The sequence below is a fragment of the Pomacea canaliculata genome, linkage group LG5 (assembly GCF_003073045.1).
Source record: "Pomacea canaliculata isolate SZHN2017 linkage group LG5, ASM307304v1, whole genome shotgun sequence".
NCBI lineage: Eukaryota > Metazoa > Mollusca > Gastropoda > Architaenioglossa > Ampullariidae > Pomacea > Pomacea canaliculata.
Genome location: NC_037594.1, coordinates 20,649,182 through 20,675,903, shown reverse-complemented (window position 1 = coordinate 20,675,903; position 26,722 = coordinate 20,649,182). Strand labels below are relative to the sequence as shown.

The 26,722-nt window shown below is 43.9% G+C and overlaps 1 protein-coding gene across 6 annotated transcripts in view; it reads left to right on the top strand.

The window, feature by feature from the left end:
- Window positions 1-26,722, top strand: part of LOC112563988 (polypeptide N-acetylgalactosaminyltransferase 5-like) — a 110,679-nt gene that overhangs the window by 77,239 nt on the left and 6,718 nt on the right. For all 6 annotated transcript variants that reach the window (XM_025238489.1, XM_025238486.1, XM_025238492.1 and 3 more), the window contains 8 exons: window positions 9,003-9,156; window positions 15,248-15,414; window positions 15,974-16,138; window positions 18,034-18,247; window positions 23,779-23,896; window positions 24,221-24,406; window positions 25,420-25,548; window positions 25,995-26,228. In XM_025238489.1, the coding sequence (XP_025094274.1) occupies window positions 9,003-9,156; window positions 15,248-15,414; window positions 15,974-16,138; window positions 18,034-18,247; window positions 23,779-23,896; window positions 24,221-24,406; window positions 25,420-25,548; window positions 25,995-26,228 (1,367 nt within the window). The remainder of the gene's footprint in view (window positions 1-9,002; window positions 9,157-15,247; window positions 15,415-15,973; window positions 16,139-18,033; window positions 18,248-23,778; window positions 23,897-24,220; window positions 24,407-25,419; window positions 25,549-25,994; window positions 26,229-26,722) is intronic.

The following is a 26,722-nucleotide window of genomic DNA, read 5'->3' as shown; positions in this document are numbered from 1 at the left end:
TGACGTCAACTTGGGTGGGGCCAGACGCGCGTGACCTGCACGCCTTTATTTGAGATGCACTTTCTGTAAACCGATGTAAGGTCTCTGCCCTTGTACTGCGTGTGAATTTTTGTTCTTGTGCGTGCTCCCTCCAGGCAACCATGCTATCTTTGACGGTAATGCGGTTACACTAATGGTTAGAATATCGGTGTTATAACCATAGTGGTTCGATACCCGTGTCAGGCAGCTTGTTTTATCCAGCTGACCCAGTTGTGGAGTGGAAATTGTTTTTCATGCGGTGTTTGCAGACAATGGACAGATGGCGGTCTACTGTGCCATTTACATTCAGAGCAGGACGCGGCTCCATGGAGCGACCGTCTTCATTGCTGGAACTGCAGACTTGCCAACAGTTGTAAAGTGCTAATTAAAACATCTGTTACAACAGGGCAAAGTTTTCGAACTCCCTCCCTTTCATCCTCTTTGTCAGTCCTGCTCCCCATCGCTTACTTTTGAGGACATCAGGGCCTGCATGCAGATGACATTGCACTGTCTAGACCAGCTAAATACTCGTTTTGTAATCCACAGGGTGACCGCCAAGTCCTGTTACTCTCAAGAAAAGTTAGAATACAGAATACAATGTCGACACATCCTGTTATGAATATTAGACGCCCGGTGTCTGGGCATGGGATTATAAGATTTGCTGTTCTTTATAGCTGTCTTTGTAGGGTCTGTTTTTGTGCGGAGTTGTTTAGAATAGGGAATCAGCTGACTTATATTAACTAGGTTTTCGTAGTGGTAATAGGATTTTGAGGCAGCCTGTAAGATGTCTTTAAAGGTCTAAACACTTGAAATGAAATTGCCAAAAGTTTGAAGGTTAGTGACTTTCCATGACCTCTTAAAAATTATTGACAAATTTCTGTTATTGAGCTCCAAAACTGAATGCAAATAAACGACGATAAGATTAAACTGCTACTTGTCCACATAAATTTGTAAGTCATCCTGTTCTGCCTCTGTCTCTGTCTATTAACAGCTCAACTATTCCCTTCTCCATCTCTCTGTCCGCATCGTGGGTGTCATTCTCGATCAGTTTGGGGTTTGATGTTTCATCAGCAGTGTTAGGTCTCATGTCTGCAGAAATTATTACCTTGAACTTCGTAGGATCAGTACCATTTGACATTATCTCACAACAGATGCAACTAAAACTCTGATCTGTGCCTTTGAGTTATCCATCTTCTAGGTGGAATTCCCAAGTATCTTCTGGACAGACTTCAAAGAATCAAGAATAACGCTGCTCACCTCATCTGTAGACCATCTAGATACGAAATGTATAACCTATCATTATCTCTCTTCACTGGCTGCCAGTCGTATATCGTATAACCTACAAACTTTCCACTCTAACTTACTCTGCTGTCTCTGGCACCTCTCCGAGCTCACTCCTGTCTATACACCCGATCGACCTCTTCATTCATCTGATGACACCAAACTTCTGCGAGTCCCACTGAGACAAAGATGTATGGACAGAGGTCGTTCTCTTACCAAGCTACTAATCTTAATCTTAATTATTATTGCAAGACAGAGCAGTTGCATTAGCTGTCTCCCACTGCTTGCTCATCACATGACAAACTTTTCTTCATCTCACTGTAGATGGTTCTCCAATTTTTCACCAGTATTCTTCACTGATGGACGAGATTCCTATTGCACATATATAAAGCATTCGTAGATATATCCATGCTGAGATAAAGGCGTCTGATTGTGTGAATGCACGAGCCTGGTCCATTCAGGAATCTGTCAGTCGACAGCATCTCAGGAACAGGATCATGAGTGAAGAGCAGTCATGCGGACTGCCTCCTTCTCTCTTCCTGCCAGTCCGGTGGTCTGGCAAAAGTCGCCCTATTGATCCCACGACATCTGGTGAGGCAGTTGCGGTGGCTAAACTCGATTGGAATGTCCGCTTCAGGGAATTTGTCTACCCTAGAGGCTAGTGTCTCACGCCGGTAGCGGGCGCCAGGAGTAATGAGACTGAGCGAAACAGGTCGCCTTGTTTTATTGTCTGAAACACTCGCCTCTTCACGACTAACATGCTTCTGCTGTCTGCAAGACTGTTTGTGACATGCTGCTTTGTGTCATTAGGTTTAGGTAGTTTTGTTAGTGTTGGTATTTGATCAGTCCAAAAATATGCCTTAGAGTCTAAGGCTTAGACATTTCCGTGTGAACAGATGCTAAATTAAAAACTAACAAAGATGCTTTTACTTGATGCCACCATTTAAAGAGGAAGCTGGGATAATTAGAATTAATTTATTTTCTATTGACATCAGTGAATGCAAATTACAAAGATTAGTTTTTAATGTAAAAAAAAAACAGTTGCTGTAAGCAGCTAGACATTTTATATTGCAAGCCTTTCATTCACAGACCGCATGCGTAATAGTTGTAGTGAATATGCATCAGATAAACTGAACATTAAAATGTCAAGAAAAATCTTCAGGCTTTCTGCTCAATTTTTATCATTAATCATTTGTTTTCAAACTTTGAGTATAAATTAGAAACTTCTAGGATGAAGTTCTTCTAGGTCATTGCTCTGCGCATTTTTATGTTGTCGGCTTGTCTCCCTTCAAGCTTCACCTAGCGAGTGTTTCAAGATATTAAGATGATTGACATTTACAATATAGTCTTTATTTTTTTTAAGAAAGATAGAAAAAGAAGACTAAGCTTCGGGCGTCTGCTGCCCTCCCCTTAACACTTTTCTCAATTTCATTCCTTTGTAACATTCCTTTGCTGGGGAGGGAACTGTACACCGACGCCTTGCCGTCAGATAGGAAAGACCAACCGATGTTGATAAATTGAAACGAAATAAGAGCATTTATGATAAAAGGAAATATATTTTAGTCACATACAATTGGTTAATGTTTCTTTTCGAAATCATTACTTTTTTAAAAATTCATTCTCTCTTTTTAAAGTCAGTTTGTGATGCTACTTTAGAACACCAGTGCGTTCGTGGAGTAGCTTTGGTTAATACGACTGGCTTTGAGACCAAAATTTATCAGAAAGTTGTAAAGACGGTTCGTCTTCCATATACTGTATCTTAGAAACTGTGAACCACTTACAGGGAACTGCCCCATAAAGCTCAAGGAACCTCTCTACCTTTTACCACATTTTATGGTCCGCTGTACGGGTACTCAAACTGTCTGTAAATTTTAAAGTTTCTGGGTTGGAATTGTTGCTTCGACGACGGAAAGTGCCATTGATTGGGCCAGATGGAGTCGACCACGGTGCTGTGGTCATTAAGTGGCCGCGCTCCTGGGGTCAACTGGTTTGACTCGATTTGGGCGATCCCACGTGGGGCCGCGCGGGGCATGGCGGGACTGGGAGACATCAGTGCTGCGCTCGACAGATGGCGCTGATTGCTTTCAAAGCATCGATCTCCCCGACAGTTGCAGCGATGCATCCAAAAGTTACATCCAGGATTCGTTGTTCACCTTTAACCTCTTTACAGTACGTTTTTCTTTTGAAAAAAAACAAAAAACCAACGAAGTTAAGAGGTAAGAGGGAGATGAGCTTCAGCGAGTGAAAGCCCATCTAATATGAATTAAACGTGTTCACGTGACGAGTATTTCCCTGCAAACTTTTGTTTCCAGTAATCAGTGCTTGTACATCAGACCTACATTTATCATAAATCTAGGACAGGGCTTTCGCCATAAAAATGTCTGATGCCTGGCCGACAAATTAACTTCGTTAAGCGCTTCTTCATTTATCATCGTAACCATCAAAGAAAGAGACAAAACAGTAGTGTGCTAGACTTTTAAATTTTTATTTTAAGAATTTGGTGAAGCTCTTTCAATGTATTACTTTGTAGAGACCCCATTAGGAAGAACTTTGGGTGAGCATGTAGTAGGAAAAGCTTCTGATGCTAGTTTTTAAAAGAAAAATGCAGTTAATTTAGATGACAGTAGTATTATCGCTTGAACTGCGTTGTAAAGAGTCGAGGGAAAAAGTGTTGACATATTACAACTGTCAGCTGTTTTTAAAATCTGCCGTCCGAGAGTAGAAGAATGTATACAAACACTAGCCATTGGCCACATATTCGATGAACATTAACTATATCTATGCAAAATCGGAGTGGTATTTAATAGTGATATCTTATTTAGCTGCAATAAAGATAAATAGTATATAAGCTGTAATATTCTCTTCTTTTTTTTTGTTGAAACTTTTTACTTCCCAAATTATTCAGGCATTTTCTGTCGTAATAATGCATACCAGTCACTAATCGAATTGTATACCAACCTCTGTATACCAGTCACAATTGTATACAATCGCTAATTAATTTAAATGCACCAAAACTAAATATTTCATGTCCTCTTTTTGTCGCACTTTGTCAACCTCAAACCTCCTGTGTATCTTTCTGTCTCACTTTGCTTAAAGGCCGAAGTCGAAATGGGCGTGTTTTCAAATGGTTTCGCCCGTGCGAGGGAAGGTAGGAGTACACGGGGTCAGTACCGGCGGTCAGTCTTCCCTAATTGCTACCCTGGCCCCGAGGCAAAGTGGAGATCGCAAGCGATAAACCGTCTTTCTCAGCCGAGTTCTTGGTGTTGGCGGTTAGAAAGGTGGAGTGAAACGGTTTGCAACTGAACATACTGTCAGGGTTAGGACCGACAATTGAATGTATTCTCCATCAAATAAAAATAAAAATAAGGGAGAAAGAGATGAACAGCGGAAATGACACAAACACAAAGACAACGCATTTTAAAACTTTATTTTGAATGCTTTCGTCTATCTGTTTATATCTCTCTATATCTTTCTTCACTGATAAGGGATGATAATATTCAATATTTTCCCCTGGTGACTGACATAAAATACATCTGTTTTGAGTGCAATGTTCGTACCTTTACAAATAGGCAACAATTCACACCTGTAACACAGAGTCCATCCACCATCTACAACAGCGGCCCCACGGTCCATGTTTGTCTGTTGGTGAGTACGACAAGGTGAATAACATTGTCTGTCACGTGCATACACATTCAGTCTCGTGCACCTCTTGGCTCAAAGTGAAGATTTCAAAAATGGGTGGACATGTGTTGATCATCTTTGGTTGTCCTAACGAAGGATGACATGTGCACCCAGGAGCACCTGGTGGTGGGTGCGAGAGGATGTATGAAAGTATGAATGCCTCAGATGCCATCATTCAAGAGGAAGTTCTCGACCGTAACCTGGCAATTAATAAGTTAGTGAGAACTGAAGTTGTAAGAAACATCAACGAGAGGTGGCACGTTGATAAAAGTATAAAAGTTGGGATAAAAAAAAACAAAAAACTGGCGCAAGGTAGAAAAGCGAACCTCTGCAAGACCTGGCGCCCTCAGCTCAGTGACTTTCAGTGGAATCTGAATGTTACGTAAATCATGAGATGAAGGGGGATCGAAGGTGTTTGAAACTGTACAAATAAATTAAACGAGTTTCAGTTGCAAACCATTACGCCTCAGACAGAAAACTTGGGGGAATAGGGACGCAAACCAAGAAAGTGATCAAAATCCACTCAGAAAACTGACTTTTCTCCGTGTGAGTCGGCGCTGATTTTTACGTGAAAAAACATCAGGCCCACTGGTAAAAATAACTGTTAGTTCAAGGACTATTTTAACATATTTTACAGGATCTTGGATTTACCAAACAGTGTTTACAATGGAGAAAAAAACCCAACGCCACTGAAGAAACGCAGTAAGAGAACTTTGGCGGACGGCACTGTTAAAACCTACGAGTATAATGTTGTAACAAAAGATATACGCTTGTTTTTTGATGACGAAGAAGCAAGAAAAATATTTAATGATAAGTTTGAACTTGGGCTAAAAAAATCGGGATGTAAGTCCCGGTCTGCTTTTGTGTCCTCTCTAATTTTGCCAATTTGGGACATGTGAATGATGCATTTTTGAGAAAAAGGCTTCCACGGTTTTCTGCAGTCGTTGACTTCTTGAAGCGCCAGTCCGTCGCAGCTGCACTTGCAGCAGAACAGTCTCCTGTGGCCGACGGGATCAGTGTGATGACAGATGCAAGGCACGCTTGCCTGAAAAATTCGTATCACACTGATCATGTTACTTTAGGACTGTCGACTCACAAGGTTGTAAACCTCCAGCATATCACCAAAGAGGACGACGTGTGCACCCAGCGGCACGAGGCAGTGGGATGCGAGAGGATGTATGCAAGTATGAATGAGTCAGGCGTTAGAATTCAAGAACACGTTCACGATCGTAACGTGACAATAAATAAGTTAGTAAAAAATAAAGGTGTTAGAAACATCAACGAGAGGTGGCACGTCGCTAAGAGTATCAAAGCTGGGATGAAAAAACTGGCGCAAGGTAGTAAAGTCAACATCGGCAAGACGTGGCATCCTCAGCTCAGCGACAAGACAGCAGCGGTCAGAGATCATGTGTACTGGTGTATAGATCATTGCGATGGCGACCCTGTGAGACTTAGGCACTTGTTGGATGGATGTATTACACATTTCCAAAACATCCATGACAAGTGTAACCTAGCCTCACCTTGCAGGCAATCGCTCTATATACCATCTCTAATAGTGCTGACTGATCCTGCTGCTGTCAAGCTGCTGAGCGACTTTCTACATGGCCATGTCCTGTATAAACATCCTGAGGACTACGTGATGTCTAGGGACACATTTTATGTTGAAAGTTTTAATAATATATGTCTGATGTATCTGCCTAAGCGTGTTCATATTAAAAGCCCGATGCACTATGACATGCGCATGGGTCTCGCTGTTTTAGACTGGAATGAACATGTTGATAGAGACTCTACTTCAAATTACAACAAAGCAAGTGTACAACACAATCGGAGACAGCTTGGACAACGCACTTTAAAAAAGAAAACTTATAATTTAGTAGAGGATATCTGGAGATGTGTCGTTGAGCAATACAAATTCGATTCCGAACATGAGGAAAATATATTAATTGAAACAGACAGTAGTTCTGATGAAGATTTGGAAATTAATAATATAATTTAAATAACAAATTGATTAATGAGATAATAATTTACCATCAATGTTTGTACTTTCAAAACTGAATTGCTGTTACCACGGTACAGCTCCACACCGATAAATGTATTGTCTATATAGACATGTTTGATCCTTCCAGTCTAAAACTGCAAGACCTACTCGTATGTTATAGGTGATTTTTGTCTTGTTCACTTTACATGTTTGTTATTCTGTGATATCCATTGAAGGATCAGTAATAGTGTTAAATTCTGTGCTTCCATTGTTATACTGGTGATTTTGCTTTGTTATGTATCAATCTGTATCACAGTGCCTCCAGCCACTGATTTTGTTTGAAAATTCAGTTGTTTTTATGTTCGTGTCATTTTCGCTGTTCATTCTTCTCTTCTTTGTATATTCTAGTTTTGTTTGTTGGTGGAGAATACATTCAGTCCTAACCCTCTGACAGTGTGTTCAGTTGGAAACCGTTTCACTTCAGCTTTCTAACCGCCAACACCAAGTACTCGGCTCAGAAAGACATTGCATTGCCTTAGCCTGTGACAGTAGGTTCACATAGAAGCCGTTTCGCCTCAGCGCTCAGACCCTGCGGCAAGTACAATGGTCGGAGGAGGAAGAAGTTTTATTGCCAGGCGGGTCGGCGGTGTCTCTGATCTCTACCCCGCCTTTGTCCAGGTACAGTAGTAATTTGAGACAACTGGACACAAATAGCATCGCGTGTACTCCTACCCTCCCTCGCACGGGCGATACCACTGTCTTCTGTCCTGACAGAAAACTTCGGCCTTTAATGGAAGAACCTGAAGACTCGCTAGTTGTGGGTACAGAACACTGCACTGTAAAAATTGTTTGGCTGCGCGTGTATCGTAAAACTCTTTGCGAGTGGAGGAACTACACGCAGAAGAGATGTTAGGGCTTTTTTGCCCTCTCACATTTTGCTGATTGTGTGCCAGCATCTAGGCGTCCAGACGAACTGCAGGCGGCGATGACCATGTCCCCTAGAGGCCTTTCCTCGGTTATATAATGTTACTGCCCCTGAATTGTGGGTTGTTTCCCTTTCATAACAGCGGTGTTTTATCGAAGTCATGCTTAAAAAAAAAAAATTAGTATCTAAACAAACAGAAAACAAAACATGATCGCGTTTTGGATGGTGTAACAAATCATTATCGTCTTAGGTCCGAGACGTTCCCCGGTTGATCCACTGGCCGCCAGAGCCGGCGGGGATGGAAGCTGGCGCCCTCTATCCGGGATGCCGGCAGCAATAATGCAGCTCGTCGGTCATCAGTTTTGTTCTGTATATTCACTAGCAGCGCTCCCTCTGCATCAAAGCTCATCAAGCTCAGCAGCGATTGATGCTCGCCAGACCTTGTTGTTTACTGTCATTATCTTTTAATGTAGAAGTTACATTGTTAAAAAAAAGTTGCCATCCTCCAATCTTCATCTCTAGCATTGTTCCATTTTTTTTCTTTCTTTCTCTTTCTTTCTCCCTCTTGCTCACTCAGCGAGACGGGCAGTTTTTATCCGGCGCTGGTCTTGAATGTAACGGAATCTGTCTCCCACAGTCCATCAATTGTGGCCGAAATGTGGCGATTGCTGATAGAGTGGCTCTGGCCAGATGATAACATTACATTGATTCTCAGACAACTCCGAACTTCCACAATTACAAAATTGAAAACTTATATGGAATCAGGCAGTTTGGGATAAAATTAAAAGACTGTGAATATTCATATTCCTACTTATCTGTGTCTTGCAAGGCAGAGAGAGACAAAAGGTTCATTGAAAGACATCATCAAGGTACCTAGCCACTACCTGGCGATGTAATGACTGACCTATTGGACCTATTACTAATATTACAAACTAAATCAGCCACTGGACAGACAAAGGCTGTGACAGACCAGTAGCCATTGCTGTTCGGACAGAGGTGGAAGGCGCCTTTCTATTCCCATTGATTAACTTAGTTAAACAAAGCATCGCACTACTAGCGCCCTCGCTTGGAGATGAATCGCGATATCATAACTCCCTTCTGTGTCTTGTTTGTGTGCAGGCGAGAGCGGCAAGGCGGTGGTCATCGACAAGGACAAGCTGGCGCCGGACGAGAGGAAGAAGTTTGATGATGGCTGGCAGAAGAACGCATACAACCAGTACGCCAGCGACATGATCTCTCTCCACCGCAGTCTCCCTGACGTGCGTGACACCGAGTGAGTGAACCCGCCTCACGCGCTGCATCTGAGATGAACGAAACAGGGAGAAAAAGAACGATGAGTGTAGACGAAAGGGACTTAAATTTGTTTACTGGAAGTGATTCTAATCGGACCCCGTGTTCATTGCTCGTAAAGATTTAAAAAACAATTTTGTTACTCGATTACAAAATTTCCAGTCCCGGAGAATTATTTTGTCCGAGATTAGATCAGTCCTGGTCGAGCGCTTTCAGACATGATGTCAACCACCTGTTTCGTTTAATTTCAGACGAAGCCGGCGTTAAATAGCTTTGCTGCTAGTCTCTGTTTAACAGTTAATATTATTTGTCACCCGTCTGAGACTCAGACCGGGTACCCCGGATGGCAAAGAATGAGAGGAAAAACGTTTATCACGGGGAGGCGAACAAACAGAAAAAGAAAAAAAAAAGCATAAAACATTGACCACGAGTAACAGAAGCGCCTGTCAGAGACTAGCTCTCGCGCGCCACGAACGCTTGGGAACAGCAAGAGACCCAACAATGCAGAAACATGATTTCCCTCGAGAGAAAAGTGTTGTTTAATGTCGACACAAAGCACGTCTGGGGGCATTTAGTTTAACAGTACTTTTCCTGATTTTTGTTTTAAAGCTACTTGTACGACCTTTGCACAAATGATGACAACTCGAAGGCTGTTTTTTTTTTTTTCTTCTAACAAACGAAAAAGGTATTGAAAGGAGTCGGAAAGATAGAAGCCACCCATAAATTTGTTGTAGGTAACGACAGTTTTAGGTCGAGGCACAGCAGATTTGTTTTTAAGAGCATTTGTATTTCCCAGTTCGTGCATTGCAATTAATGAACATGGTGTCCGTATTGACACTTACAATTTTTGTAACGGCTTGGTGAGTAGCTCAGTGACTGTTGGTAGCAGGGCAGATGGAGGCAGCAGTTCATCTTCATATCTTCTCCTGGCTAGGTTTCCATCTGTGGCTCGTGCCACCCTTGTCCAGGTGGCTCGTAGTCCGGGTCAGGCCGACTTTCACGCCACGATTAAGCCTCATAAAACAAACATTCTACTGTCGCTTCCACTTTCACCCAAGGACCGGTAAAACTGAATGATTAATAGGAATGTTGCGAGCTGAGGTAACAGACAGACGCAGGGAGGCGAAAGAGAGATCGCTTAGGAGTTGGATGGGGGTGGTGAAGAGAGTAGAGTTGCAAAAAGAAGAAAGTAGCTTCTCCCTAGAAGTTTATGTTCCGGTGAGTTTGGGCTGTTTCAAAAGAATCGTCACTGAAAGAAAGGGGTGCTTGTAGCAGACGACAATGCCAAATACGTGTTTTCCATGGGCCTAGCCACAGTCCACAGTTTACCCCAAGATTATCAATAATCGCAAAATTCCTTACTTTGGAAAGCTTGATGCAAACTCTGAACAATTAAAGCCTATGTTTCCATTCTTTATTTCGCGGTTCTCTCTGCACGCAGTCTTTATTTAAAGGTTACTCGCGAGGTAGTGAACACAGCAGACGATAATTGTTTAATATTGATACTGATAGTAATTTCCGAGCAGTAATTTACTTTTACTTTTGGAACTGGTAAAGCCACGGTAAATCCTAAGATGGTTTACCACAATAGAGAACGCGTTGTGCACTGACAGAAGTCACAAAACTTTTCGATCAAGATTGCTTGCGGTGTGCATATAACCGTGACGCGGCCAGTCACGTGATCCTCGTCGATGAGCAGCTGCGCTGTTCTTTACCCCGGGTGGGCGTCCGAGTCCATGCACGCGCAATCCGCTCAAATAAATTAAGACAGAAGTGAAACGGAAGACGGAGGAATTTGATCCAGCCCCGGAACAGGCCTGGGAGCCAGGCCCAGATCGAAGCAATTGCCCCAGAGGGAGGCATCAGCGCACTCATCTGTTGGAGCTCCTGATTGCGCGCTGTGCAGTTGCTGGCGGGGATATATCGCTGGCTTGTACCGGCTGCTTCATCATCGGGTCCATGAGGCATTCGCGGTTTCGGGTTGCTTAATGCAGCCAGTTTCTGTTCGCGAACATGGTTAGTTTTATTGCCCGACCTGCGCTATGGCGACATATTCCTTGCATGTTCTGGGATTTATTTCCTCGTGGACAGAGAAACCTTGAAACCCTCCCTAAATCTTTTATTCGTTTAGAAAAATAAAGGGGAAAGAGGATTGTAACGGGTTTTTAAAAATAAAATAGTGGACACACACACACATTGGGCTGGGTCGTCAGTTGTGTTGCGGACTCGGCGATCTCTCTCAACGAGATCAATAGACTTGTGTGTACTCATCCATTAGGCATCCTGAACGTCCTATGCTCCGTTTCCTGCGCTCACAGCAGCCCCTGCCCTATTCACCACCTCTTGTCAAAGCCCTCGGTAATGGCCGCCCATTACTTCCAAAAGAGGCGCGAGTCGTGAACCGCCAAGCAGGAGGCCACGCACGCTTCAACAAGTCGTTTCCCCGCGCCATCCTAAGAAGCTGCCTCCCTGCCTTCTTACCCTCGGTCCTTCCTCACGCCATCCTTACCCTCGGTTCCCAACCCCCTCCACCTCTCTTCCCCTACTCACCCTCGTACGTTTTTCTCGTCTGTCAGGCTTGTCCGCCACGCATCCTCATCTCTCTTTAAAAAAAAAAAATAGCCATAAAAAAAACTGGCCGGCATGCGGCTAGAGAATGGGATTTCGCGAAACCACAAGACGCCGGGAAGCCTTCCTGATCATGGCTTGCTTTATTTATCCCTAAGGAAATCATCTGATTTGCAATGGCATTCTATATGCGATGATTTGGTTGGCCTTTTTTTTTCCCTTTCTTCTTACTTCCTTCTTCTCGTTTTACCGTTACTACCTTCACCTTCCGCTCGCCACCACTCGCCACGGTGTCTCTTTGTATCGTCATCAGGGTCGATCTCTTGACGAAGGAAGGTTGATTGCACTTGATAAGAAAAAGAGCGGTTTCGGCACCGTCCACAAATCCGCATAAACATTCCTTTTTTTTTTTTTTCTTCTTCAATTTCTTCTCTTCTTTTGCTTTGATTTTTTTATCCTTTTTTATTTATTTTTTATTTTGCTTTTGGCTTTTCTCTTTCTTTCTACTCGCGCCCGTGGACATAAAGTAGATGGAGACAGGTGTTTGTGCAGAAAAGCGTGCCCAAGAAGAGATCTTCACCCTGGGGGTACCCGATCCTCGCATTTAGATGTCATAAGATATAAATCTTACAGTGACATTAATAACTTTCCGTGATAAGAAAAAAAAATCTGTAACACTGATGCCGGGATAAAGATAGTGTGGTCACCTTTACTGGCTGATTAAATTACAAGAATTCTGTTTTACAGAGTCGGAATGTTCTGCTTATCCCGGAAGATCCACTTAAAAAAAACATTTTCTTAGCAAAGCGGGCTGTGCTCCTTGCATCATTTTTAAAGGCATCGTTGTGCACACGCCTCCATGCTGAAGAAGAGCTGTTGTTTAAGGTTGTCTGTGTCATGTCCTGCAGCCAACGATAAAATATGGAACGGGCTTTCCACGTGATGTTCACGTCGAGGGAACGTGAATCAACGGTGACCCGACGTCGGTAATAAATAATTGGTGACTTGGAAGCTTGGCTATAGGGCTCGGTCGCATGGGTGTCCACAATCCTATCCGAGAATGTACCCAGAGGGACTTGTTAATGTACGGAGAGGACGCACAACTTCCATCATCCAAACTATTCTAGGTAATGGCGGATAGCAGCTGACAAGGAACAACCACCGAACAAAGGCCGAAAACCCAACCGTTTGGGGTGGATGAATGAGGAGTAGGTGAAAGGAAGTAAAGGGTGGCTGTTGAGACGGTGGGTGGGTTGAATGAGAAGTCACATCGATCGTTTCAGTCCAGATGAGCACCAGATCGCCTTTAGTGCCTTCCTGGACAGCGTCGGAGACCGGCGCCAGAGGATCGCTTCCACGGGAGGGAGCCCGAACCCCTTTGACCATCGATTACACAGGAAAGCGCCGGCTTGGAGGAAGCCTGCTTCCAGAATGGACTGAAGTGGGAAGACCTGATTCATGGACTTTGCGCCTCAACAGCATCTCGATGTGATCTCTTAGTCGGGGTTGAAAGCATTTTGTTTTCAGAGGGTTTAGTCTTAGTACTACTGTTTTACTGTTGGGTGTCTGCGGTGCCTTGGCGCTCCGAGAATTTTTTATTTTGCTAATGTTTGCTTTGAAATGAAAGAAAAATATTGGCCACACTCGCACATGCTTTGTAAGACAGGTGCAAGCGCGAGTGATGTAAGTGTTGGGAGTGTGGGGCGAGGAGATTTGTTGAAAGGCTCGTGCCGCCGCTGCGCGTGTGAAGTTAGGGCCGCTGGTAAAGGGGGAACTTGTAATCTATGGCGCCAGCGGGAGAGATGAAATTGCCGCGCGCTTGTCAGCATCAAAGCAAGATGCTCCCTCCAATGGCTGTGACCCCCGCGTCCACGACTCGGGGCTATGATGGCCATCTGCGAGGCATAAAAGGGAGGCAACTTTTTACAAGAACGCAGAGGTCAGATGCAAGATGTCTCGGTCGCCGGTTGCCCACCCCACCTCTTCTTCCACTCCTACCAACCCCCCGCTCTCTTCCTTTTACGCTCAACCTTTTTATCAATCAGCGTTTGATTGGCCGATAGGGGAAAAAGTGGAAAACTTTCAGATGTAACTTGGATTTTTATTTTTAATAGTGCGCTTCACATCGCTAACGAGACAGTGGTTCATCAGAGTATAGTATCGCCCTTCACGATATACAACATACAGTAAACCGGCCAAATATGGATGTGGAAGGCAGAACATTCGAACCACAGTCGGCCATCAAGTTTGTATTTTGGTTTTTGGGGTTTTTCCCCCGTTTAGCCGGGCAAGTGAAGAACAGCTTATTTGTGAAATAATTCGTCCGATCTATTTATGGTATTTCAGTGCGTGTGTACGAACCTCAAAACAAAACCCTGTTGATGCCGCGTATTAACATTCCTCTGTCGTCCAGGGAGGTAAGACCAAGTAAAGTGTTAGTGTATCGCAAACAACAGGAAGATTGTCAGTAGCAAGATTCAAGATTGTTTTTAAGATTCGAGTGTTAGTTGTTGCTTATCGGTTGGCTTCACGCCCACGGAGCGGGAGCAGGGAGAAACCTGTATCACAGGCCAGCCGGAAGTTTGAACCTGCAAATTGCTCTCTCAACAGGACAGACCTAAGTGCGTCCGACCTTTGTGTCAAGGTAGGCCGGGCGTTGAGATCCCATAAGAGTGGGCTGTTGTTCTCGGGTCACCCTACATCCTGTAGATGGAGGAGATAATGGTGTTGTACCCGGTATATTTGAAGCCTGTGTTTCTTTGCTTCCTTATCAGACATTTCAACTCCAAAGTCGAGCACGAGGGAAAGATTGAACTCTTTGTATTCTCAGGTTTTTTTTCTTGCAGTCAAACTAGCTGTCAAAACAAAATTGAATGTATATATATATTTTACTCCTTCCATCTCCTCCCTAAAAGAAACTTTTAGTATTTGCCATTGATTTGGCGTGTAACAAATGGAAAAATGAAAGTAAAGGCGGCCGGAAGAAGATAACATATTATCTGGCTGTCTGTGGGTAGCTTGCGGAACTCAGGCGAGATAACACCCGACCTTTCGTCTCCTCGCTGTACAGACGGGCCTGGTGTCTCCGGTATCAGATCCTTCCGCCAGCCACTAGGGCTCCTAGCAGCGCCCTCGTTAAAATCCATTGATGGAGACTGGTTGATGACGTAAGCTTCCCACGCGGCGCGGAGAGTTATGTTCCATGTTTGCCGGTTCCAGTCCCGCTGTAGAACGAGCGAGACATGAAGTTTTATGTTACTTCTGTAGTTCTCTAGTTTCGAGAACTTGTCACGTGACATTTCTTGTATTGGTTTTTGTTTACAAGTTTTAAATTGGGGTGTGTGTGTGAATTGGTGATGAAAATAAATATTGCGGGCCCAGGTTTGATATAGGGAGATGAAGATAATGAAGGAGGAGGCCTGTTCCTTTGACAGACTTTGTAAATCGAATGTTTTCTTGTTTCGTTTCTCTGACATGACTTTCAAATGTGTTTGCCTTGTCACCAGGTGCCGGGACTTGAAGTATCGAGAGAACCTGCCGGACACCAGCGTGGTGGTGTGCTTCCACAACGAGGCTTGGTCCGTCTTGCTGCGCACTGTACACAGCATCCTTGACCGCTCGCCGCCACATCTCCTCAAGGAAATCATCATGGTCGATGACTTCTCCGACATGGGTATAGTCTCGTTCTTAGAGGTCTAGTGGTGTGCGATTGGTTTATACTAAATGGGTAAAGATCTGTTCAAAATACTTCTTTACCAAAGCTGGTCCTCTGGCTTTTTTAAAGGGTAGCAGCCTAAATACACCAGACTGCGAGGGAGAAGGAAAACCCGTCCTGCCAGCTTGTAGATTTGTCTTTCTTTGTATACTTTTAGCTCTTTGAAGACCTGGTGCGAGGCACTGGGTGAACTTGTTTAGTAAGCTACCCAGCATTGTCCCTGCATCACCAAGTAGTGTTACCATGTGTACATATTTTGAATGCCGTGCTTTCTGTGCCATATGGGCAGGTTTCTCAGACTTCTACGTGTGAGGTCCCTTACAGCTTCAATCTTACCCTTTCTGACCTGACCCCTGTGCATCATGGTTTATTTCAACAAAGTCTAGGGAAGCTGCTCCAAAGGGCAGGTCGCAAGCAGGGGTCGACTAGCAGATGCTGGTGACCCCCGGGAGTCTGTTTGTCTTGCCCCACAACCACCACCTGGAGCTCATGAGCACCTTGCTCTTGCTTTGTGCAGACCACCTGAAGGCGCCGCTGGAGGAGTATGTCATTAAACTGAAGAAGGTGCGCGTGGTGCGGACAAAACAGAGGGAAGGCCTCATCCGTGCCAGGCTCCTGGGCTTCTCCGCAGCCACCGCACAGGTAGTCACCTTCCTCGACTCCCACTGCGAGTGCACAGAAGGTATTGACCAGTAATTTCCTTTTCCTCATCTTCATTAGAGAATTACATTCCTTCAAAGTGTCGCAATCGACCTTTTCTTCATCTCTCTCTCACCACCCTTCTTTCTATTCTCTCGCATGTTAACATTTTTAGTCTCTGAAATAGAGAGAACAAACAAATTGGAAGAATTGGAGTAGCAGGAAATATTTAGTATCATGTAAATAACAAAATCATAATTTCGGAATATTCTGTAATTTTCCCACGATCAGTGGTCTACATTATTTTTTATTATTTTGCTTGTTAATTACTTTGATAAGATTTTCTAAAAAGAAAAAACACTGCATGTTCGCCTGAGGGGTCCGGTATGAAAGGAAGATAATCCTCTCAGTTCCGCCCTCCCTCCATTGACCGCGATTCCGGTGCCGGTGGTTTCGTGAAGTCCTTAGGGAGCCGTCATCAACCACACGGACTTTTTTTTTCTTTAAGCAGATTGCTCATCCGCTGTTCACACGTGAAGATTACACATGATTATTTCCACGTGTGGCACTTTTATTCTTCGCTCTCTCTCCTGTTTCCCCCTCAGCCACAGCACTTCTGTAAGTCACGTGCGTGGCTCGGTGAAAGTAAGCCAGTCGTTAGATTTGCTTCGAAATTACGAGACAGTTCGATGGACGAGCTGATACCCGGATGTGCATACAGTGAACGGATTTATAGGTTTCTCTCTTTCTAAACAGCTGCCCAAGGACCGGGGTAGAGAGTGGTAGGGGGAGGAGTTTACCACAAGCAGACATCATTTCTTTGTTGGGGGATGGAGTGGGGGATATGGTAAATGTTCCCTGGACTCGACTAGTCCTGTCCCTCTTCTCAATACTTTCATTTACTGACCCCAGCAGCTTGACAGCAGCAATCTTCACTCGGCAACTATAATCGATACTTCCAGAAAGAAAATAATAATATATTCAAAAGTTATAAATAATAAAATTAAAATAAAAATTCCGTACAATATTTTTGGTATTTATCAGTATTTATTCTAAATTAAATATTCTTTTCTTTGTTAATATTTATAATTTGAAGGTAAAGTCTTTTTTTATAAAATTCCATTTGCACGCGTCCGGTAATCATGTTGTAAACAGAAAACCTGTTAGCAAATACTAGTCGTGTCGTTTATTTATTTATTTTTTTATCTGAGCTCTTCATTTTATAGACAGGATGTTCGCGCTGAGTTTTATTGTTTATTTCTTAAAATTCCTTTTAGACCACTGCCAAATGAATGTCAAAGCCCACACGCCAGCAAGGATGGAATATGCGGACTAAAAACTTTTTTCTTTCTTTTCTCAGGGTAAATCAGCACTATTTCCTGTTGCCTGTTTGATCGGGTTTCTGCGATGTGCTTTGAATAATGTCACTGAGATTATTTTACTGTTTATTTTTATTTTGATTTTCTTAATGCAAAACTATTAGTGCAGACTCACCTGTGCTGTGCTGCACTGCATCGCCTTCAGCCGCCAGATGAACGGGTGTTGTTGTCTTCGTCAAGGACACCTCGCGCTGTTTTCAGGGTGCACGAAGTTTAATACCCTTTCACAAATGATGTGATACTTCTGTAAACAGAATTTGGTGACATTACTTTGTTTGTGTGTGTGTTTGTGTGCACGTTGTACATAGGTCTGGTGGTTGTACATAGACAAAGGCACCTGAGCGCCATGCATGTGCCCTTGTTTGTGTTGGAATTGCATGCCAGAGATGGAGTGAGGGGGAAGTGAAAGCAGAAAGGACCAGGTGGAGGAAGAAAAGGGTACGCTGTCTCACGTCTCGCTCCGCGCATGCACTTGTGGTTGCCCGTGGCGACCAGGGGCTGGCCAGCGGCTGGTGTCTACTGGGGTGTGTACAATCTGACCTGTCGTCTGTCCCTGTAGGGTGGCTGGAGCCTCTCTTAGACCGCATTGCAGAGAACAAGTCCAACGTGGTGTGTCCGGTCATTGATGTTATCGAAGACGAGACCCTCAAGTACCAGTACGGCAGCGCCAAGGCCACCAGCATCGGCGGCTTTGACTGGAACCTGCAGTTCACCTGGCACGGCATCCCGGAGTACGAACGGAAGCGGCGCGGCAACGATGTCGCTCCAATCAGGTACGCTGTCACCATGAGATCCCTCCAATCAGGTACACTCTCACCGGGAGACCCCTCCAATCAGGTACACATTCTCAATGAGACCCCTCCAATCAGGTACATTCTCACTGCGAGATCCCTCCAATCAGAAACAATTTCATTTCGAAATCGGTCATGTAATGTTCTCTCTTACTTCATGATCGCTGCAATCAGCAACGCTGTCTCGTCGAGACAATCAGGTGCTGGCTGTGATGTGGAGATTAGTCTTGTCTAGTTCCATGCGTTCCAATGCAAAGTCGTTCCTATCATATATGCTCTCACCTGCCAACACGCGGGCCGTTGGCTAATGGCGCATCTGAACCTTGAAGTGGCATTCTACTTAGAACAGTCTTGGAGCTTTTCGTTTACCGGCGTGCTTCTTTTGGGTGCCGCGTCCGCAGAAGTAACTAAAGAACTAAACGATAGATGAAACAAGAAGTAAAAATAAAGTGTGGAGTGAGAAGTAAACAAAATAATGGCTTAAAATGAATAACAAAGTCGGCACTGTCGTCTATCGTCCTTGTGGAATGAAGCTTGGCTAAAGACTGGCCCTTCATTGCCGAGATTACAAATTTTCCCTTTCGTAAATATTGTCTTTGCGACAGAAACTTCTATACGGCTTCTTAGAAATTCTTTTCTTGACTTTGAAAGTTAATTGCCCCAGACAGCACCACAGCTGCAGATGTGGCCTGCCTAATTTCGTGCTGGGCGTTAAGCTCCATATTAACGTTTGAAATGGATCTGGCTTCCACATTTCCCTCTCCCTATTCCTTGAGATAATGACCTAACAAACTCATTTATTGCCGCTCGATTCCTTACAGCTCACAGACATTGGTTAAAAAAAAAATCCAAACTTTAGACCAGGCTGCTATCGACGTTTCTTTCCTGTCATCTGAATGGTCCAGTCACGTGTTTCACTTAAAAAGACTAAGAAAAACAAAAGAAGCAGTAATTACTGTGGATATGTACAGTAGACCAATACGTATTGTCTTTTTTTTAAATTTTGGTGGAGGAGCTTTCTTCCCAATGCCTGCAGACTTCCTCGGTTCAAACTTCGCAAATTCTGTTATTTAAATAAGAGCAGAGTCGTCATCGTGAGTGTATCATAAGTGTGCAGGTTTGATCGCGACGGAAAAACCTAGGTGTCACTACAATCAGTGCCAAGGTTTCCAGAGATCGACTACTGTGCAGCACAGCATCAAGTTCTCTCTCTCTCTGTCGGAGAGGCCTGGGAAAGTGCATTACGCATGCGCATAAAGCAGCAGCTGTAAATCAGGCTCGGGGCGCATGAAAGAAAGAGAAAAACTCAAGGTGGCAGAGTTATGCACGGTTGCAGCGCTGGTTAGAAGGGAAAAGACATGAAAGGAAATTTTACGAGGTGGGAAATGTTATCTCCAGAGAAAATACATTGGATTGCAGAAGCTGACAGGGCTTTTTTTTATTTTATTTTTTTTAATATAAATATTCATGATGGCGAGCTGTACACAGTCGCATGTATGTGGTTGAAAGACCTTATGGATTTTTGCATCTCAAATGTCTGTTTGCTTCCGTATATTTACGACTTTTTCTCGTCCCTCTATGCTTATTTGCATGTTCTTCCGTATGCACTTTTGTGTGTACGACAGTGCGTATATGTGTGTGGAGGACAAAAAGAAAGTAGTAGAGATCATGACCTGATCTTCGAGCCTCCTACATAGATCTTTCTGCCTCCGCCCCTACCCCAGTGTTATAAACATAGTGTTGTAGAGAAAACGGCGTGCGCAACAGCAGCAGTTGCTTTCTTCCATGAGCTGCGATAACACTAGCTTTTGCTATAATGGCGGAAGACGGAGAGATCTGCGCTGCCACTTGCTTGAAAGCGGAAGCGGAAACGCCTCTTGTGGTGAGGACTGACGTATTTTGAGTTGCGGAAGTCGCGTTGGAGAATGTCGGCTTTGTGTCTTGCAGTTAAGTGTTCGTCACTGGTCCGCACTAGTGCATCCTGGACTGGGGAATCCGAGTGGTAGACATGCACTTCCTAGTTATGAGACAAACACGGATAAACTGACTGTCGTAATGGCGACATACGTTTCTAAGCTGAGGCTCTGCAAGACACACAATCGTGTTCGTCTCCTCTTTCTGTGCATTGCGTGACACCGGAACAGCTTTGCTGACTAGGTACGGGTAGAAGATTAAGACATAATGAAACTGTGGTATCTCTAGGGGGCTTAACAATGAAAGACACGATCTTCAAACATATATAATCGAGAGATGACAGATAGATAATCGGTTCTGTGGCAGGACCTGATTGAAGACATCAGCTTACGACGACTTACTTTTTACCAGAGGGGCTGAAAACATTTAAACTGTGGCGAAGTTCATCCCATGAACATTGACAGAATTTGTGACTTGTGCAAACGGTTTGTGCGCGAGTCATCAGGGCGCGTTGCTGAGTAACGCGGGACGCTAGGGACGGTAACTACCTAAGAGATCGTCTCCCTTGCCTGGCTAGTTTGCTGTGAGTTGACAGGAGGACAGGTTTCTTGTGTGACAGGTTCTCTTGATGCTGGAACCTGCTGGGGAAGCCTGACTACATTCTGAAAGATTTGCAGTACTCAAGTAGTCTGCGTCCCTCCCTTCCCAATCCCCACCTCCACCAAGTATTTATTTTTCGTGAACTCCTGGTACATAAATAGTTCAAATAAAAACGGATACTGACCGATTTAACATCACATTTAGCTTTAAGTGAAGACTGATCAGGCAAGAAAAAAAGGAACGCACAACTATTAAAAAATCATTGATAAAGAGACACTGTTTAGTAATTAAGTCCACTGACAGAGGAGGTGGTGGAGTGGTATAGAAATGTAGTCGTTTTATGAGTTGGGTATGGTGGTGATAAAAAATGGAGGTGATAAAAAATTGCAGGCAGTCGTCATCAAAGCCTGGTCTTGTGCTCCAGCTGTCCATTTCAGTTGGCAAAGTAGACGAGCTCAAGTAGGCGAGTCTGTTTTGTTGTTTCCAATGTGACGATCTGCAAACACCACGCTGTGTTACCATTAATTTAGTAAATTAAAAATAGTAAATAACTATCACTTGCCGAGATCGTAATGTTCAGTACACCGTCTTGCAGATAAATCATTCCTTTTTCCCAAGAGTGCTCACTTTCCAAAATGTCGAAAGTTGGCGAGAAATAGCAACAACCGCTTCTAGTTCAAGGGAAAGAACCTCGAAGAGACAGTAGGGTGAATGGAAGAGTTTCTGTCCCTTGCCACGACAGGCAAGTTTGAGAAGGAAAGAATTAATTATTCGGCAGATGTGATAAGGACAAGAAATGCGTTAGTGTGTAATTAGCAATAAAAGACTACAGTAGATTACAAGCTTTACAATTATATAGCTAGCTGTTTTTAACTGTCACAGTATTTGTTGCCATGTATTTCGATTTTTTTTTTTTAAGGTTTAGGTAGTAACGTATGTGTTTATTAGAGTAATTTAGAGCTTGCGCTTGTGTGTGGTGGAAAGATAGGATATTTAAACTATCATCGCATGTAAATTCTATTTACTTCGCTTCTTTGTTTCGCTGTGAATGCTGCTTTGAAATCATATTTTTATATTTTAACCTACGAACTTATGCATGCGTCCACTTGGAAGTTTTTTGTTTTCTGTTTTTGTTTGCATTCGTTCTAAGCCTAAGTACCTGGTTGTGGTGCATGATTACTTATTAACCTTGTGTTGTATATTCCAGAGAAACTTTCTTTGCCTGTAAAGAAAATTTGCAGCCTGTATCACAAATTTAACCTACAGCATGATATCTCTTCCTCCTTCCTTTTCCTCCCTCCGCATCTGATGAATTCTCCACGCCTGGCTAAACACTCAGCCTGGCCATCAAACGATGGTGACCTTTATTTCTTTGTTACTTTGATGCGTCTAATTTTCAGGACTTGCAGACAGAGTTCAGTGATGATGATTTTATTGACTGAACAGGCTATTTTTTTTTATTATTTTTTTTTTCGGGTTGAGGATGGAGGCTGCTGGGGTTTAGTTCCAGTTTTGCAGCACGACTAACGAGAAAAGTCCTTGCAGCATAGTCTTTCAAACAGCTCCGTGACTGCACGAGTCGCCCGACTGGGATGTGAACCGTCTTGTTAGAATTGATTAAATCAAGGCGCTGCCTTCTGTTAGGGTGGCTGGAGCCGTTGCTGGAGCGGGTGGCCGCAGATCCCCGTCACGTGGTGTGTCCGGTCATCGACAGCATCGACATGGAGACTCTGCAATACCACGGGTCCCCGGACCTACCCGTGTATGTGGGAGGCTTCAGTTGGGAGCTGCAGTTCTACTGGATCCCCATACAGGCCCACGTTGCTGCCAACAGGACTTCTCGTGTCTCTCCAATTCGGTTAGCCTGGATAGCATGCACCTGGACCTGTCCGAGCGGGCGGTGCTCAGGGCACGGAGGCACTTGGGAGGGACTCACGCTTCTAGCCGCCTGAAGATCGTAGACTTTGCTGGCTAGTGTGCGCCTTTGTTGTGAGAGTGTGAGGAGCTGGGTCTCCAGATTACTATTCTTGATGGTATGTGTGACGAAGACAATATTTTGTAATCTTCTTCTCACTGTCATCAGGTCAACGATGTAAGATGACGCAAAGTCGTTCTTCTGTCTGTCTTAGCTTTAGGAGGAGATTGTAGGTCCACAGGTCTTTGCTTAAGTGGGATTCCGTTCGTGTGGCTTTTCGTTGATGCGTAGTTTAGTCTGTGTGCAGGTGTGGTTTTTATGGTGTTGCTGGTGCTTGTTTGGTATTGGTGCGTGCTTTGGTGGGAGATGCTTGCTTGTGTCTCGCATTCTTACTGACTAAAGATTTATCCTTTGCCATCTTTCGACTTAAGAATACTTACATTACAAAGTGCTACTCGACTTTGTCTTGAGGCGATAGATTGTATTCAACAGATTCATTCTTTCTCCATTTCATTTCTAGTCCTCGAAATGTTTGTCTTCACATTATTTATTCCCGCCAACTTTCCTTTCAACCCTCCGACTAGTGTTTCCCCTATTTCTGTGTGTACTATGGAACATTGGTGATATGTAGAAGTGAAGCTTGTTACTTAATAGTTTCACACTGCCCTTCAGGCCAGCCTCCCTCTCGGTCTCTAACCGCTCTTTAACCAACCCGTCAGCACACTTCTCGCGTCCTATTTTCTATTTTTGCTGTCCACTAGCGAAAAGAAATTCCAGAGACTCCAGGGCGGTAACTACGGCTACAGGGGTAAAGCAAAATATGCAGGGTTTGGAGACCAGTTTATAATTATATTTTTTGAAAAACAAGACGTTTTTGTTGAGCTCAACCTATTGTCTTAACTCAACTACTTACCTACACTTCATAACTACGGCCCCACGTTTAGACACATTACTTGCAAAACATGTCGCATGCTGTGATTTAAAGCTGTGCTGTGTAATAATTGATGATGATTGATGATGATGATTGATGATTGATGATGATGATGATGATGATTGATGATGATGATGGAACTGGGTCTTTTAGGTCGCCAACCATGGCTGGCGGATTGTTCGCGATAAGTCGCGAGTACTTCGAAGAGCTGGGTACCTATGACCCGGGTATGGACATCTGGGGTGGCGAGAATTTGGAGCTCTCGTTCCGGGTAAGTACATCGTTAAGGTCGGCATTTTGCGCAATACCAACATGGTTTTTTTTTTATAATTCTTTAGACCTGTATATTGTGTTCCTTCGCATGCGCCACAGTGAACTTCTGCATAAAAATGCCTTTTTAACGGAACAGGTGTTTGCTTGACATGTGACTGTGTTTATAGAAATTTTGTATATGAGTCGTATAAATATTTTGTAAACTTACTCACATGTTTGACTTTGTCCAGGCTCTTTAATTATAAACAATAAAGTTTATACTGTCAGATGTGATTTTAATGGGGAAAGACATTAAAGACGTTGTGTTTGTGTGCGCCCTCAGGTGTGGATGTGCGGTGGGGTGCTGGAGATCATCCCATGTTCACATGTCGGCCACATTTTCCGTAAGAGGAGCCCCTACAAGTGGCGGACAGGTGTGAACGTGGTCAAGAAGAACTCCATTCGCCTGGCTGAAGTATGGATGGACGAATACCGCAATTACTACTACGAGCGCTTCAACAATGACCTGGTCAGTAGACGAGTAGAGTCAGTATAAATCAGGGACACGAACCTTTGAGGGTTTGACAAGTGTTGTGATCAACTGGCATTGAGCAGAGCTTTTTGTGACGAAAATGTCGCGGATGGGCATTTTGTTGGGACAACAAAGATATTGAGAGATTCGACGGATATTTTGAGCTATGGTAGGAATGTGAATTTATATATAGATATCGAGATTACAAAGCCATGAGAAGATAAACACTAAATTTCATATACACAGGTATTTACAGGCGCTCTGGCGTCTGAGGTATCCAAAATCGAGAAGAAATCCAGCACACAATAGTTGGGCAAAAGTTTCACGGAAAACCACACACAGTTGCTGCACATGGCAGTTACCAGTTGGAGAAAAAAATTAATTCGCCCTTGGCATAGAGCGGTTAAAGATATCACACATAGCAAGTACGAAATTACATCATATCACTCCTCATGTCTCCTCCCTCTCTACCCTCATCATCTATGAGTTCTCCTGCACACTCCAGACTCGCACCATTTATACCGCACCAGCCAAACATTCGAGATATCAACCCATATTTTTCCATATTCTAATTCTGCTGACTGGCAATGGCTTTGCCAGGTGCGCGCCCATATCCTTACATCGTCCGTTAATTATTCTGTCAGCAAATAGATGTTCTCCGCGGAAAGACATGGGACGCGACATCAAACAAAACAATTTTCACATCCAACAAAAATCCACCCAGCAAACCACCATCATGGCACCCAAGCGCCGTCCACCTCCCCGCCATAATTACGAGGGGAGGAACTCCTCTAAACGTGTTTACCTTCCTGTCGCGGCACGCAGGTCCTTGACAGTATTTTTTGTGTTTGTAAACATGTTTTTTTATCATCTGTTAGCTATTTAGACTTCCTGACTGACGGGGCTTTGCGGGGAATAATATTTGCATGGTTACATACGCAGCCAAGCCTTTAAGTACAAGGCCACTTGCACTCAACCGTAACATAAATATCTTTCTGATGTCTGTCCAGGGAGACTATGGAGATGTGTCGGAGCGGAAAGCCCTGAGACAGCGACTTCACTGTAAAGACTTTCGCTGGTATATCAAGAATGTCTACCCGGATCTCTTCGTGCCCGGAGAGGCCATCGCCTCCGGCGAGGTAAATAATAATAATAATAAGAATTATCCGCATCATGTTATTATGTAGCGCCGTCTCCCCATCGCAGACTTAAAATGTTTTAGAAAACTAATAGAACATGAGTACACACAGGCATTAATGTTTGTTACAACTCGCACACGCACAAGACACGTAAGGACAGTTTATTCTAATGGCCATGCTGACCGGCGCTTTACCCAACCATTGCATGAGTAATATTGCACCTCAAGAAATGGGAACTTGTTTACGAATCAGGACAAGCTAATTTGACAGTCTAATTTGTATCTTAATCTGTGCCTTAACGCTCCAAACACAAACACGCTCATCGTAGAGCCTCTTTCCTGATGTACACTTGATGACCTGCAAGTCCGCTGCAGATGGATTGATGTTGGTACACGAGTGCTTGCGGTCACCAGCCGTTACTTCCCCCTCCCGCCGAACTGTTTCAGATCCGAAGCAAGGCCAAACCCATGTGCATCGACAGCCCCGCCGACCACCACAACTACCACAAGCCCGTCAACATGTGGCCTTGCCACGGCCAGGGAGGCAACCAGTATTGGATGTTGAGCAAAAGCGGCGAAATTCGTCGTGACGACGGCTGCCTCGACTACAGCGGCGGAAATGACGTCATTATATACCCCTGTCATGGACAAAAGGGCAACCAGGAGTGGAGTTACCGGGAGGTGGGTGCAAGGGTCTTGCAGATTTCTGGACATGCCAGTTGCCTTGGATTTTCCTACCTTTTTTTCTTTCTCACTTCTTCGCCTTTTTTTTTTTAAACAGTAAGAGGAAGTGGTATAGTTTTAATTTTTGTTTTGTTTTTTGAGATGATCTGCAAAATGTGAAAGATGGTAAGGATTGGAATCAGAGGGTAAATCACATGGAATCATTCTAATGGATGGGTTAACGGTACACAAGCAAGGAAATATGCGCTCGTAGCGCGACCTGGTGGTCCATTCTTTATTATGTTTATGGTGCCAGTCCCGACCTTTACTCTTCGTTGTCAGTACCCTTCCCTTCCTAAGGGAAATAAGTCACGGCGTGCACTAGCAACAGTGCTGATAGAAAATAGTCTCCCCTGAATTATTTCATAATTTCCTTTTCCAGTTTAGAGTAAGCGGGAGTGATAATAGTAATATCTATATACAGGTCACAACGCCTTTATGCCTTGAGAGCC